Source organism: Macaca nemestrina, chromosome 15 (genome assembly GCF_043159975.1).
Source record: "Macaca nemestrina isolate mMacNem1 chromosome 15, mMacNem.hap1, whole genome shotgun sequence".
Classification (NCBI taxonomy): Eukaryota; Metazoa; Chordata; class Mammalia; order Primates; family Cercopithecidae; genus Macaca; species Macaca nemestrina.
Window position 1 is genome coordinate 104,187,302 of NC_092139.1, and position 13,372 is coordinate 104,200,673.

General features: G+C 50.8%; 1 protein-coding gene and 1 long non-coding RNA gene across 6 annotated transcripts in view; one reads left to right on the forward strand and one right to left on the reverse strand.

Annotated features, from left to right (window-relative positions):
* Positions 1 to 7,642, forward strand: part of LOC139358724 (uncharacterized) — a 26,431-nt gene extending 18,789 nt beyond the window's left edge. For 2 of the 4 annotated variants that reach the window (XR_011614120.1, XR_011614122.1), the window contains 2 exons: positions 2,418 to 2,502; positions 7,510 to 7,642. This is a non-coding gene — a long non-coding RNA (uncharacterized lncRNA). Of the gene's footprint in view, positions 1 to 2,191; positions 2,223 to 2,417; positions 2,503 to 7,509 lie in introns of those variants that run through there. The other 2 variants (XR_011614123.1, XR_011614121.1) reach the window with 2 other exon arrangements.
* Positions 6,411 to 13,372, reverse strand: part of LOC105464512 (calcium voltage-gated channel auxiliary subunit gamma 2) — a 142,338-nt gene continuing 135,376 nt past the window's right edge. For both annotated transcript variants that reach the window (XM_071080529.1, XM_011712484.2), the window contains 2 exons: positions 11,926 to 12,066; positions 6,411 to 10,426 (listed from right to left, as the gene is read on the reverse strand). In XM_071080529.1, the coding sequence (XP_070936630.1) occupies positions 9,891 to 10,426; positions 11,926 to 12,066 (677 nt within the window). In that variant the 3' untranslated portion in view covers positions 6,411 to 9,890. The remainder of the gene's footprint in view (positions 10,427 to 11,925; positions 12,067 to 13,372) is intronic.

Below are 13,372 nucleotides of genomic sequence, written 5' to 3' on the forward strand. Positions count from 1 at the left end.
CAGCATGGACTCCAGCCATGTGCATGAGCCAACTTGGCTGCTCCAGCCCAGTTGAGCCCCTGAATGACTGCAGGTCCAGCTAACATCATACAGAACAGAAGAACCACCCAATTGAGCCCGTAGAACTGTGGGAGACAATAAAATGATATTGTTGTTTTAAGCCACTAAATTTCCAATAATCTAAAGAGAGGTTAATCCCTGATACATTTCTCTCTTTCTCTCTCTCTCTCTCTCTTTTTTTTTTTTTTTTAAGAGAGACAGGTTCTCACTATGTTGCCCAGGCTGGAGTGCAGTAACTATTCTCAGGTGCAGTTATAGCGCACTGCAGCCTCGAACTCCTAGTCTCAAGCATTCCTCCTGTCTCAGCCTCCTGGGTAACTGATATTCTAAAAATCATTGCCCCAATGCACTTACTTCATAGCATTCACAATAATCCATAATTATATAATTATTTGATTCTTAACTTGCTAATTTTCCCTTTTTTCTTTTTCTTTTCTTTTTTTTTTTTTGAGACAGAGTCTCGCTCTGTTGCCCAGGCTGGAGTGCAGTGGCGTGGTCTCAGCTCACTGCAACCTCCACCTCCCGGGTTCAAGCGATTCTCCTGCCTCAGCCTCCCAAGTAGCTGGGATTACAGGCATGCACCATCATGCTTGGCTAATTTTTTGTATTTTTAGTAGAGACAGGGTTTCACCACGTTGGCCAGGCTGGTCTCAAACTCCTGACCTCATGATCCGTCTGCCTCAGCCTCCCAAAGCACTGGGATTACAGGCATGAGCCACCGCGTCTGGCCAATTTCCCCTTTTTTCCTGTAGCACATGAGTTACAGAAGGCTGGGACCATGTTTGTCTTGATTGCGGCTATCCCCAGCACTGAGCACAGTGAATAGCATGTCGCGGGAGCTGAATGAGTGAATGAATGAATGAATGAATGAATGAATACAAGGCATCACAGTGGTCTTGAAGTATTCCCAAGAGCCAGTGTAACTCTCTGTGGCTGGAGCCCAGGCTGAGATAGCACCAGAAGGGAGATGGGTACGGCCTAAGTCTCAGCTCTCTAGGGCTTTCATGACTCAGAACTGTACAACATTCCCTGACACCACCTCTATAACCCGGACCTCCACACCCCTGCCAGGAAGAATCACCCTTTTCCTTCGCTTTACCCTTCTGTATCCTGCACAGCTCTCCATTAGGGGACCCGGGAGGTCTCTGCACATGCTCGTGTGTATAGATGATGGAGGCAGGACAGAATAATGGATATGAATGAGGGCTCTGGGTGCAGAGACCCCCACCTTTGAACCCCAGTCCACCACATTCTAAAGATATCTTGGTACCATGGCTACAGATATTGAGTGTTCACTCATATAGGAAGTGCTGTGTAGGTGTGAGCTTACATTACTGTTGCCATGTGCCAGACACTACTCTAACGTCTTGAATTCATTTACTTCATACAACCTTATAAGGTGGTTACTATTATCATTCCCCTTTTACAGATGAGGCAACTGATGTGTGGATAGCTTGCCCAGAGTTGTGGGTCTGAACCCTGCCAATGTGGCTACAGAGCCCACCTTCTTCTTTTTTTTTGAGACAGGGTCTCTCTCTGTCGCCCAGGTTGGAGTGCAGTGATGCAATCATGGCCCACTGCAGCCTTGAACTCCTGGGCTCAAATGACTCTTGCACCTCATCCTCTCTAGTAGCTGGGACTACAGGCATTCACCACCATGCCCAGCTAATTTTTGTATTTTTTGTAGAGACAGGGTTTCACCATGTTGCCCAGCCTGGTCTCAAACTCCACGCTGGAGCGATCCACCCAGCTTAGCCTCCCAAAGTTCTGAGACTAGAGACATGAGCCACCATGCCTGATCCAGAGCCCACCTTCTTAACCCTCATACTGCCTCTCTCGTTCTCAGGGTAGAACCCTTGTTCTGCCTCTCTGAGCCCCAGTTTTCATACCTGTAAATGGGATAATAATGCCTGTTTAATAGGGCTATGATACCATGATCTGGCAGTGCCTGACACATTGTAGAATCTCAATAAATCCTAATTTGCTGTGGCAAGATAGATAAACAGACTTCCTGTGAGGGCTTTGAAGGCCTTACTGTGAGGGTGCTAGGGAGCCATTGAAAGTTTTTGAGTAAGACAGTGACATAACAAAGCTGTGGCTTAGCTCCAGTCCTACCTTTTCCTGCCTCTGTCCCCCCACCAACTAGCTCTATGCTGCCTGAGGTTGGTATCTGAGTTTCACATCCCTGTCTTACCTCCCTGTGAGGTTCTGAGATTTGAGCTGTTTCAGGGTCGTGACAGGTCATCCCAGGCCTGGAGTCAATGGGGTGGGAGGGATATTCTTGGTCTCGGGGGTCTCATCTCAAAGGGCTGCCTCAGAGATCCCATCTAGGGCCCCATTTCTGTCTCTACCTCCAGCCCTACTGACTGACAGAGGTGCCTGGGTTTCGCATGACTGACTTCGTATTCCCCTTGGAATCCCTTCTGCAGCAGGGTGGATGAGGTGAGACAGGCTGGTAACTCGGTGGAAGAGGGAGGAGGGAGAAAAAACAAGGGAGCCAGAGCAGAAGAGAGTGGGAGACAGGGGGACAGAGAGAGAGAGAGAGTGTTGGAGAGAGGGAGAGCCAGAGTGCGGGAAAGATGGGCTCACTGCTTCAGGGTGGGGCGCACCTCGTGACAAAAATGGGCCACCTGACCTTGTGCTGTGTTCCCTTGTTCTGAAAGATATGGTGAGGCCATCTGACCTCGTGCTGTGTTCCCTTGTTCTGATGGATGTTGTGAGTCTGTGTGAGTGCACACACATGCACATGTGGTTTGTGTGTCCACATAGATGTGAGCGTCTGTGGCATAGTGTGTACCCCGTCTGCTGGCCTATGCATGGAAGTGCACAGACGGGTCTCCAAGGACCTAGGGACTAAGCGTGTGGAGAACCATGTGGAGTGGCCTACGTACGTCCTCAGCCCCAGTGTCACCTCCTCCATGTGCCTTGCCCCCCATTCGTTCACCCTCCTCTCCCTGTGGTGGCATTATCACCTTTCTTGGTCAGTCTCTGTTTACCTGTCCCTGTCTCTGCCTCTATTGAGAGCTTCCTGCAGGGGAGTCCACATCCTTGTCATCCCTGTACTCTTGGGAGCAAGATCAAGGCTTGGTGGGGCAGGTGATCAATAAATGCTGATGACTGATTGAGTATATTTGTGTGAATGGATCTACTTCCAGAAGTGTGTGTGGGTGTATGTATGTGCATGCACATGTGCACACATGGGAACATGTATGTGGCCATACACACATGCACATGCACTGTGGGGTGTGGATGTGTCTCTAAGATGTCCATGAGTGAGCCACACACCATGCCCACAGAAGGATGTGATGCAGTGATATGCTGGCAAATGTTTAACAACTGACTCTTCATTGAAAAGAAAAAAAAAAAAGCCCTGGGGCCAGGCAAGGTGACTCACCCTGTAATCCCAGCACTTTGGGAGTCCAAGGCAGGTGGATCATGAGGTCAAGAGATCGAGACCATCCTGGCCAACACCGTGAAACCCAGTCTCTACTAAAAATACAAAAATTAGCTGAGCGTGGTGGCGCACACCTGTGGTCCCAGCTACTAGGGAGGCTGAGGCAGGAGAATCACTTGAACCCGGGAGGCGGAGGTTGCAGTGAGCCAAGATCGCACCACAGCACTCCAGCTTGGCAACAGAGTGAGACTCCATCTCAAAAAAAAAAAAAAAAAAAAAAAGAAAGAAAGAAAAGGAAAAGTAAGCCTTGATTAGCAGCATTTGCCCATTGCTGCCGTGTAACTATTCCCACCATGGCCGGCTTCAAGCTGCTGATGTGGCGTCACGGAATATGGAGTTAGCTGGGAAGGGATACACATAACTGGCTCACATGAGCCCATAGGAGTTAGGAGTTGGCTTCAGTACACGGAAGGATTCATGTCTGTGGCTGCCCAGCCTGTGGTGGGCAGGGGAGGCAGGGCAAAGTTCCTCTGGTGATGGTAATGCTTCTTTCCAGAGCTGTGCCCTGGGGGACCAGGCAGTTGGTGGCTGCCAGCCAGCTTTCGCCGAGCGGCCTTAGAAGTCAGTCTAAACCAATACTCCTTGTTAGGCAGGTCTAGATACTCACCAAGACAGAAGTGCCTTCCCTCACTCCCTGCAGATGCTTTGAAGTTTTTGGATTTGGTGAGGTCGGCATGACTGCAAAGAGGAATTGCTAAGCCTGAAGCATGAATGGAAGAGGGAAAAGGAGGAATGCTTCAAACCTCCATCTGAGGCAGGTGACCAGGGATCTGGAAGGTCTGGAGGCTTGGGCCTAGTGCCTGCTTGAAGCCGATTCACTGTGCAAGCCTGGACACATCGCTTGCCCTTGCTGGCCTCCAACTGTGACTTTCTTCCATGAAGGGAGAGGTCTTCTGAGCTCCATAGCCTGTCACTGACTCTCTGGGAGTCGGTCCTTAAACTGGGCTCTGAGTGTTAAAATCTACATTCAAAAGCCAGAGAGAGGCTGTGTTGGCCTTAGACAAGAGCAAGAGGGGATCCTGCCCTGGCCCTTCTCAGACCAAGCCCTTTCCCACGTGGGGAGGAATTCACAGGCCAAGGCGATGTGCTCACCCCAGGCCCTACCCTCTTCTAGACACTTGTCTGATGCTTGCTAGTTTAGAATTTCTGCTCCAAGAGTCCTGCCAAGCTGGCTTCCAGGGCTAGCTACCATCTGTCCTCCTGAGGATCTATGTCCTCCTGCCTTAAGCAGTGGTTTTGGGGAAGCTGGGTGTGCAGGCTGGGATGGGTGCCCACTTTGTGGGAGATGCCCTGAACGTGCTGAGTGGAGCTGGAAGTGGGAAAGGAAGAGGGGTGGGTCATGGGCAGGGAGCTGTGGTCTAGGCTTCCAGGGTGGACTTGCCCCATGCTGCTACTTTAAGGAGCAGAAGGCAGAGGAGGTTGAGAATTCTAAATTCAAACCTAACAATTTAGGTTGTCACAAGGACATATTTGCCAGGACAGAGGATAGACCATATTTTAAATTTTTATTTTATTTTGTTATTTTTTTGAGATAGAGTCTTGCTCTGTCACCCAGGCTGGAGTGCAGTGGTGCCATCTCAGCTCACTGTAACCTCCGCCTCCTGGGTTCAAGCAATTCTTTGCCTTAGTCTCCTGAGTAGTTTGGATTACAGGCCCCCACCACCATGCTTGGCTAGTTTTTGTATTTTTAGTAGAGGTGGGGTTTCACTATCTTGGCCAGGCTGGTCTTGAACTCCTGACCTTGTGATCTACCCTCCTCGGCCTCCCAAAATGCTGGGATTACAGGCATAAGCCACCGCACCCGGCTGATAAACCATGTTTTTAAGGTGGTTAGTTTGATGTGCAGCTGTGAAATCTTCAGACTTAAGTTATGGAGAGTGAGCCTCCCTTTCTACTCTTGCCCTGGACCCCACAAGTGTTAGGGGTGAGGCTAGAGAGAGAGATAATTGAGATTGGTGGGGGCTTGGCGGTGTGGCCCCAGCAGACTGAGGCTGAGTTGAACAGGGAGTTTTGAACATTGGCCCCTTCTGGAGTAGACTTTTCCGGGCCGCGTGGTACAGGGCTTACCTTCTCTTAGGTCTGTGCAGCGTGCAGGTGTCATCTGCTTGCCATCTCCTTTCTCTTGAGCCCCAGGAGAGCTGTACAGTGAATATGCTTCCCCCCGCACCGCCCGCATCTTAGATAGCGCTGTTGTCTTAGACAGCTGTTTCGGGGCATGACAGGTCATCCTTCCAATGGGGCCTTTCTCTGATGTCAAAGGTCACATCCTCCTGTTAGCATCCCATCTTGTCTTTCTCATCTCTTCAAGTTAAGAGAGTCCCAGGGGCCCTCCCTATTCTTCTGCCACTCCATGGCTCCCCTTCTCCCTGAGGAGCACCCCTCTGCAAGGAGCCCCCCTGAGTAAACTGGCAGGGTCATGTCCATTCCAAACTGCACACTTTCATGGGGGAAAATGGAAATGCTGGAGTGTGATTGGGATGTGGAGTAGGGCTGGTTTATTCTAAAAGAGAAAACTCAAGGACGTCATGCTCTCTGTCTTCAAATATCTGAGGGGCTGTCATGCTGAAAAGGGAAGGGATTTATTCAGTGTTGTTGGAGTGTGAAGGAAGAGGTGGATTAAAATTCAGTGTGCAGAGAAGACTTTTGCCAAAGAGTGCTGCTCAGCGCTGGCTGGTGCTATCTTTGGAGGGGGTGAGCCCTCTGTCACTGGAGGCGTGCAAGTATCCCTAAAGGATATTTAATAGGGAACTCATGATCTAGAGGCTGGGGGGACGCCCTACTGCCCAGCCTCTAAAGCTCCCATCCCCAAGAATCTACAGCTTTAGGATTGTTTTAAATAGGATGCCAGGAGTTGGGGAAGGAATTAAAGAAATTCACTGAAGTGAGGACCAAAAGCTATAAAAAAAAATCTTTATTTCATGTACCAGGATTTTTTTTTTCAGTTTTCTGCTTTTTAAAATTTTTTTTCTGTTAACAGTCTGAAAAAAAAAAAAAAAAAAAGACCCACCAAGAAAATAAATGGAGGTTAGTTTCTTGAACTGGTCTGAGCTGGACATGAGCAATCATCCACACCCTGGGAAGCAACACCCTTGCAGTTCCGGTCCTGGCTCCTTCCCTCTGGACCCCCTAGCCCCCTTCTCAGCCACGACGATGTCACCCACACCCCAGTGGCTTTCTTCAGGCAGACCCAGAACCCAGGCCTCGCACCATGGAAGGAAGCACTGATTGCCCTCCCAAACGCTCTGTCGGAATTCAGAGAATCGGAGCTAGTTTTTCACTTCAGACAGTACCCACTTGGGTGCTGTTTCCTTGGGGCCTCTCCATTCTCCCTTGGCTCTTGTCCTTGATCCCTTTAGGTCTGGAATCTGGCGGGGTGGCGGGCAAGATTGGGGTGGGAGAGGGGTAGAGTTGAGTTTCTGCCCAGACTGAGGACAACTTGGTGGTGGTTACCACACGTTGAATTGTCTCCCATCGTTCTGCCCCAGGGCCCATGACCTCCCCCTGCACTTCTGGGCTGGGCGGGCCGATGTTCTGCCCTGTGCTGACCTGGGAAACTAACTTTCCTTTCCCAGGCAAAAGACAGGAAAGGCAGGTGAGATGTGCAAGCTCGAAAAGCCTTGCGAGCCATTCTCTAGAACTCCCCAGAGAGCTCAACCTCAGGAAATGCCAGTGTTAAGAAAGATGCAAACCGAGGGAGACTCACAGGCAGAGGCAGGGGGCCTCACCTTGACCTTCAGTCACCTGGGAGTGACTTGCAGCCTGTTCTGAAATTTCCAGTTCAGGAAAGTTGTTGGATTTCTGACAGTCTGAACTGGCCCTTGTCACTCTGGGGAAGAAAGGGGAGAAACAAAGGATGCCCCTGGCCTTTAGTCTGTGGTGCAAGTTTAACTTTTGGGGTTGGTCCTTACACTGGGACGGAACTGCTAACATTTTCCTCTCCATCCCTTCAGCCTTAAGCCCTCCCAGCAAACCTCAGAGGATGCTCTTTTTCACAGATCCCCAAAGATACTGGGAAAGCTCTGGTGGCAGATCTCTTCTTCCAAGGAAGCCTCCTTAACTCTCCATGATCGCAGCAAGGGGACACAAAGTGAAGAAGGCCTTTGGGGACCCCTGTGTCTTTCCCTTCTTTGCCTGAACAGCGTTACGTTTGCTCACATGTGTGTATTTTTGCTTTGACATTGGATGTGGGGCAGGGGTTTGGGGAGCACAGTGAGGAGGTATATGGTGTGTGTGTGTGTGTGTGTCTGTGTGTGTGTGTGTCTGAGAGGCTGACTGATGATGAGCCTGGGGGCCTGGTGGCAGCTGTCCTGGTCATCCCTGGCATATCCTTGGGGCAGGTGGCAGATCTGAAGTCACAGATACATAGAGCAAGAATGGGCCTTTAGTGCTTATCTGGGTCAATCCACATGCTTACATGGGGGGAAAATTAAGGGCCAGAGAGGCCATGCAGCAAGGAATTCCGGAATCCAGTCCTGGATTCTAGATGGGTGCCCTTCCCATGCATGCGAGTGGTGTGTGCGTGTGTGTGTGTGTGTGTGTGTGTATGCATGCATGTGTGTGTTCATGTGTGTGCTGTGTTGGAAGGGTCTGAATGAACACAAAGGCCAGTGTGGAGTTGTTGTGGTCCATGGCTGTGGAGGGCATGAGTCAATTTCCTTTGAGCCATGCCCCTGGCTATGTATGGGATGGAAGGGTTGAGACTGAGTGTGTCCCTGTGAGTGACTGCGGTGCTGGGCTAAGTGGACTGTGTATGTGTGTGTGAACGTGCATGCATGCGTGCGCGTGGGGCGTGTGGTCTCTTTGTTGGATTCTGTCTTCCCCCATTCACAGCACCTTCCTGGTCTGAGGAAGCCACCTTTCCATCACAGAGACCTCCTGCAGCTCACTAGGACCTTCCCCTACTCCCTCCAACCTTCAAGCCCAGCTCTCACCTCTCACGACGGTTTTGCTTTGTTTTTGTAAATGGATTTGTATATTCGTTTTCTGTTTTTTTTTTCTTTACAAGTTCCCTGCTAAATTTTAAGTCCCCCACCCCACCCCATTTTTTGTTTTCACAGTTTAAAGCTGGAAAGAATTAAAAGAAAAATACTATCTGATTTTCTTGCAAGTAAATCCACTTATTTTATATTTACATTTATTTATAGTCTGTGGTTTTTTTATTAAAAAAAATCACCACTTGTTTTTCCTTTTTCTTTTGTAAAAAGAAACCTTTTTGCAGTGTCATTGTTGAACCCGCTGGGCCCCAAGAGGGCATCAGTGAGTCCAAGGACCCCCAAAGGGTCAATGAACCCCCTTCCCAGGGAACTGGGGGCCTTATGAGTCTGGGGGTCCACCATCACCCCAGGGTCATCAGGTGGCCCTGAGGTGAGGGGTGAGGAGGGAGAGCTGTTTCATGTCCCCCGGGGTTGGGTGTCTCCTGACCCCAAGGACAGGAGCTTGGGGACATGACCCCAAGAGGCTCACCCTGAGGACTCCGGCGTTTCCGGCATCTTGGTAAGCCACCGGCGGCCTCCCCTCTCCTTCCCTTTCCTCAAGGCCTAGGAAGTCATCACAGTGGGTTAAGGACCATTAAGGACTGGGAACCTGGGGCCAGGCAAGCCCCAAGTGTACCCCGCTCCAGGCACCCTAACGGAGAGGAGGGACAAGGGCTCGGTCACCTGGAGGCCTACAATTGCCCCATCAATGCTGGGTGGGGGCGGCTCAAGCCCTGAGCCTTCCCCGCGTTCCTGGGGCACCCACCCAGGGGCTCCAAGGACCTGGCAGTGACTGCAGGCTCACCTGGCCCCGGGGCCCCTGAGTCTCGCCCCCCACTCTCCCAGGGAGGCAGGGCCCACTGGGGGTTAAAGGGAACAGAAAAGTAACTCTCCCGGCGTTTAAAAAAAAATAATAACATAAACCCTGAAAAATACAAAGGACATCCCCTTTCCTTTCTGTTCATATATATATATTTTTTGCTTTAATGTTATCTTGGTTCCCTTTTATTTTTTCATTTAAATTGATTTTTATTAAATGTTAAAATAATGGTACATGGGAAATCATGCATTTTCTTTTAGATTTATTTTCTATTTTTAATTTTTTATCCCTCTCGCTTTTTTTTAGAGTTTGTTTTTCTTCCTTCGTTTATGTTTTCCCACATTTCCTGTTGTTTTGCTTCTTTGTTCCTCTTATATTTTGTTCTTTTTTTAAAATTTACTTGTTATGTTTTTCTCTTTTTTTGTGGTGTGTGTGTGTGTGGTTTTTTTTTTTTTTTTTTTTCTTTCGCTTTTGGGAGGTCTCCCCGCGGATGGTCTGGGTGCCCCCGCCCCGCCCCGCCCCGCCCCCGGGGACCGCGCCCTCCTCCTGGCTCGGCCCCGGTGCTGGCGAGGCCCCGCGGTTTTCATACGGGGGTGGTCCGGCGGTTGGCTGTGTTGGAGTGGAGAGAGTCCTTGTTCTCCTTCTGGATACAGTTGTGAACCTGGAGGAAGCTGTTATCCCTGTCGGAGTTGTAGGTGGCGGTGGGCGTGGTGGCGGCCTTCAGGGGATCCCTGCTGAGCGTGTACATGGAGATCTCCGTGGACGGCAGGGTGTTGAAGCCCTTGATACCCACGGGGGAGGCGTCCCTGGAGTGTGAGGGCTCCGTGGAGCGCGAGCTTGAGCGGCTGCGGCGCTGGTAGCGGTAGCGGTAGCTGGGGATGCGGGTGATGGCAGAGGCCTGGAGGTAGTCCGTGGCGCGGGCCGTGGCCCGCAGCTGTTTGTGCCGGTCGATAAACATGTGCACCGCCAGCACCCCGACCATCTCGGCGATGATGAAGGACAGGGCCCCGAAGTAGAAGGACCAGCCGTATGAGTAACTATTCTTTTTGGAGTCGCTCTTGGAGGGGTCTCCGGCATTGGCAGATATGTACACTATGATGCCAATGATGTTACTGAGACCTGCGGGGTGCAGGGTGGCGGGGTGGGGGATCAGAGAGAAGGACGTTAGTTTCTCAGGAAGTCGGCCACTGGGCAGCCCTAAAGGTCGGGGACAGCTCTGTGGGCCTTCCCGGGTCCCGCGTTTTCATGAACAGATGGGGCAGTGTAGAGGGACATCTGCCAGCTTCCCCTTAACATTTTCTTTCCATTCAGAGAGAGCCACAAGGGAAGCGTTAATGGAAACAGACATGGGCAGGGCGGGAGAAGGGAGGCATTTCACAAGGTGCTGAGTAACTGATATTGTTCACTGAGGCTTCACTACCTGCTTTCACTGCTTGGTGCTTCTCAAGCAGGGCACAGATGAGGAGACAAGCACAGAGAGGTTAAGGAACTTGCTTAAGGCTGCACAGGGCTTTGAAGCTGGTGTAGTAGCGGGTGAAGGTGGGCTCCTGGAGCCAGGCTGCCAGCGTTCAAAGCCTTGGCAAGTTAACCTTGGTTTGAGTTTCCAGATCTGTAGAATGGGAGTCAGGTTAAGCCTTACTCTTTAGGGTCACGGAGAAGGTTAAAAGGGTGAATACATGTGAGTACTCTTAGATGTTGGTGGTTCTTTTCTTTTCTTTTTTTTTAGATAAGAGTCTTGCTCTGTCACCCAGGCTGGAGTGCAGTGGTGTGATCATAGCTCACTGCAAGTCTCAAACTCCTGGGATCAAGCGATCCTCCCACCTTAGCCTCTCTAGTAGCTGGGATTATGGATGTGCCACCACGCCCAGCTGATTAAAAGAAAAAAATTTTTGTAGAGACACGGTCTTGAGGCCTCGCTATGTTGCCCAGGCTGGTCTCGAACTCCTGAGCTCAAGCAATCCTCCTGTCTCAGCCTCCCAAAGTGCTGGGATTGCAAGCATGAGCCACTGCACCCGGCCTGATGTTGGTCATTCTTATTAAATGGCTCAGGCTACACCCAGGTTCTTTTTCTGGCATCTGAAGTGAGTGTGACTCATCTGTCATGTAACTGGGCTCAGACATCTGGATGTGGGTGCCTGCCTGCTCCCACCTGGGTGGAACAGTGAGGGGAGAGTCCACCCTCGGTTTCCAAGGTGAAGCTGAGTATCCCATAGGGGTTGGAACAGCGAGGTACTTGGGTGCCCTCTCTCCAGCCTCCTCATGGGTTTACTTGCACCAAGAGGGGAGAAGGGCAAGTGGCAATTGGCCAAGTACCCTGAGAGGAAGCGGGGATTTGGACCTTTTTCCAAGTGGTGGGAAGAAGATGGGCCACTGGGCCAAGGGATGGGATATGGGGATGCTCCTGGAGGATTTGGTGGAGGCTCAGGCGTTGCTACAGGACAGGAGCCCCCACCACAACCTTTCTCCCCTGCAACACGACCTAGTGCAAGTCCTGGAGATTCCTCTCCTGTCTCCCCATCTCTCTCTGCCAGGCCCTCATGGCCCCTAAGCACCCAGACCCCAGCCTTCTTCCCAGTGGCAGGCCTGGACTCCAGCCCACTCAGATCAGTGGCTGTTACCTGCAGACACAAAGAAGATGCCGGCACTCAGGATGATGTTGTGTCGAGTTTTGTAGAACTCGCTGGCTGCGATGCAGAGGCCACCCATGAAAAGCAGAATCACACTCAGGATCGGGAAAATGCTTGAGGCCCTCACGGCCCCTGTGGAACACAGAGAGTCAGGGAGAAAGAGAACGACATGGCTGTGAGACTGAGGCGCACAGAGGCAGGTGGGAGAGCAGCCCTGAGGCGCTGGGGGTTTACGGACACAGCCTTAGAGGAGAGGCTGCTTTGCAATCCCAGGGAGAGAGAGATAGCAAGCAAGCCACTCCCCAGCTCACAGCCCTGTAGGAGCTCCCCAGTGCCTCCAGGGCCAAACTCCAGCATGCCATCAGGCACACAGGGCCCTGTGTGACTTGGCCTCTGCCCTCTTCCAGCTCCCACGGCTCCCAGTCCTCATGTTCTCTCTTGTCCCACCACAGCAAACTTCCCATGACGTGTCATTTCATGCTGCTGACTTTTGAAATACAGAGCTTCCTACTGGAATGTCTTTCCTATTCTTCAGTCAGCAAACTCTTCTTCATCCTTCAAAACCCAGCTCTAAGTCCCCTCTTCTGTAAAGCCTTCCCTGACTTCCTTAGGCAAAATTACGAGCTCCCTCGTCTACGCGTTGGGGCCCTTGGGCACGTTGAGAGGCAGTGTGGTACAGTGGTTAGGTGGAACCACATGGCTTGGATTTGTGTCTGGCTGCAGCATTTATTAGCTGTGCAATAAAAAATGTATCTCACCGCTGTGTGCCTCAGTTTCCTCATCTGTTAAGCAGGATGGTAATAATGCCAAGCTCCTAAGATTGTTGTGAGGATTAAATGAGTTGATTCAGGCAATGCACTTAGATAGGTTTCTGGCATCTATAATAAACATTCAACGCATGATATTATAATAAATATTGGTGTATACATATGCTTCCACCATGAACCATGGGTCATGAGGCAAGGACTGGGACTTTACAAAGAAAACATTTCTTCTCTTTATCCTCTCTGTCCAGCGGCACAGTAGGCTGCCAATAGAAGCTCATTAAGTGAATAAACGTGGGGTTGTGGTCCAGAAGGAAGGAACAGGCACATTGCAAAGAAAATAAAAGAAGAGAAACCCTTCCGGATAAGGACTGACAAACAGGACCGGAGAAGAAAAGAATATGGTAATGAAAAGGGAGAAATAGAAGGCGAGGGCCAGGGCTCCTATAGTTGGGGGTGGATGGGGGAAAAGGGGGGCAGGCAGCTAAGGGCAGAGGCCAGGGTTACATGTGTTTGTGGGGGGAGCAGCACCTGAATGAGGACCCAGAGGTGTTGGGGAGCCCTTCACAAAGTGTCTTTGCGAAGTAAAACATTTTTTTTCTATCCAAATTCAAATAGGCAGCTAGTGACCTCAGGACCCAGCTCTGTGACCTCAGGACCCAGCCATGGGCCAG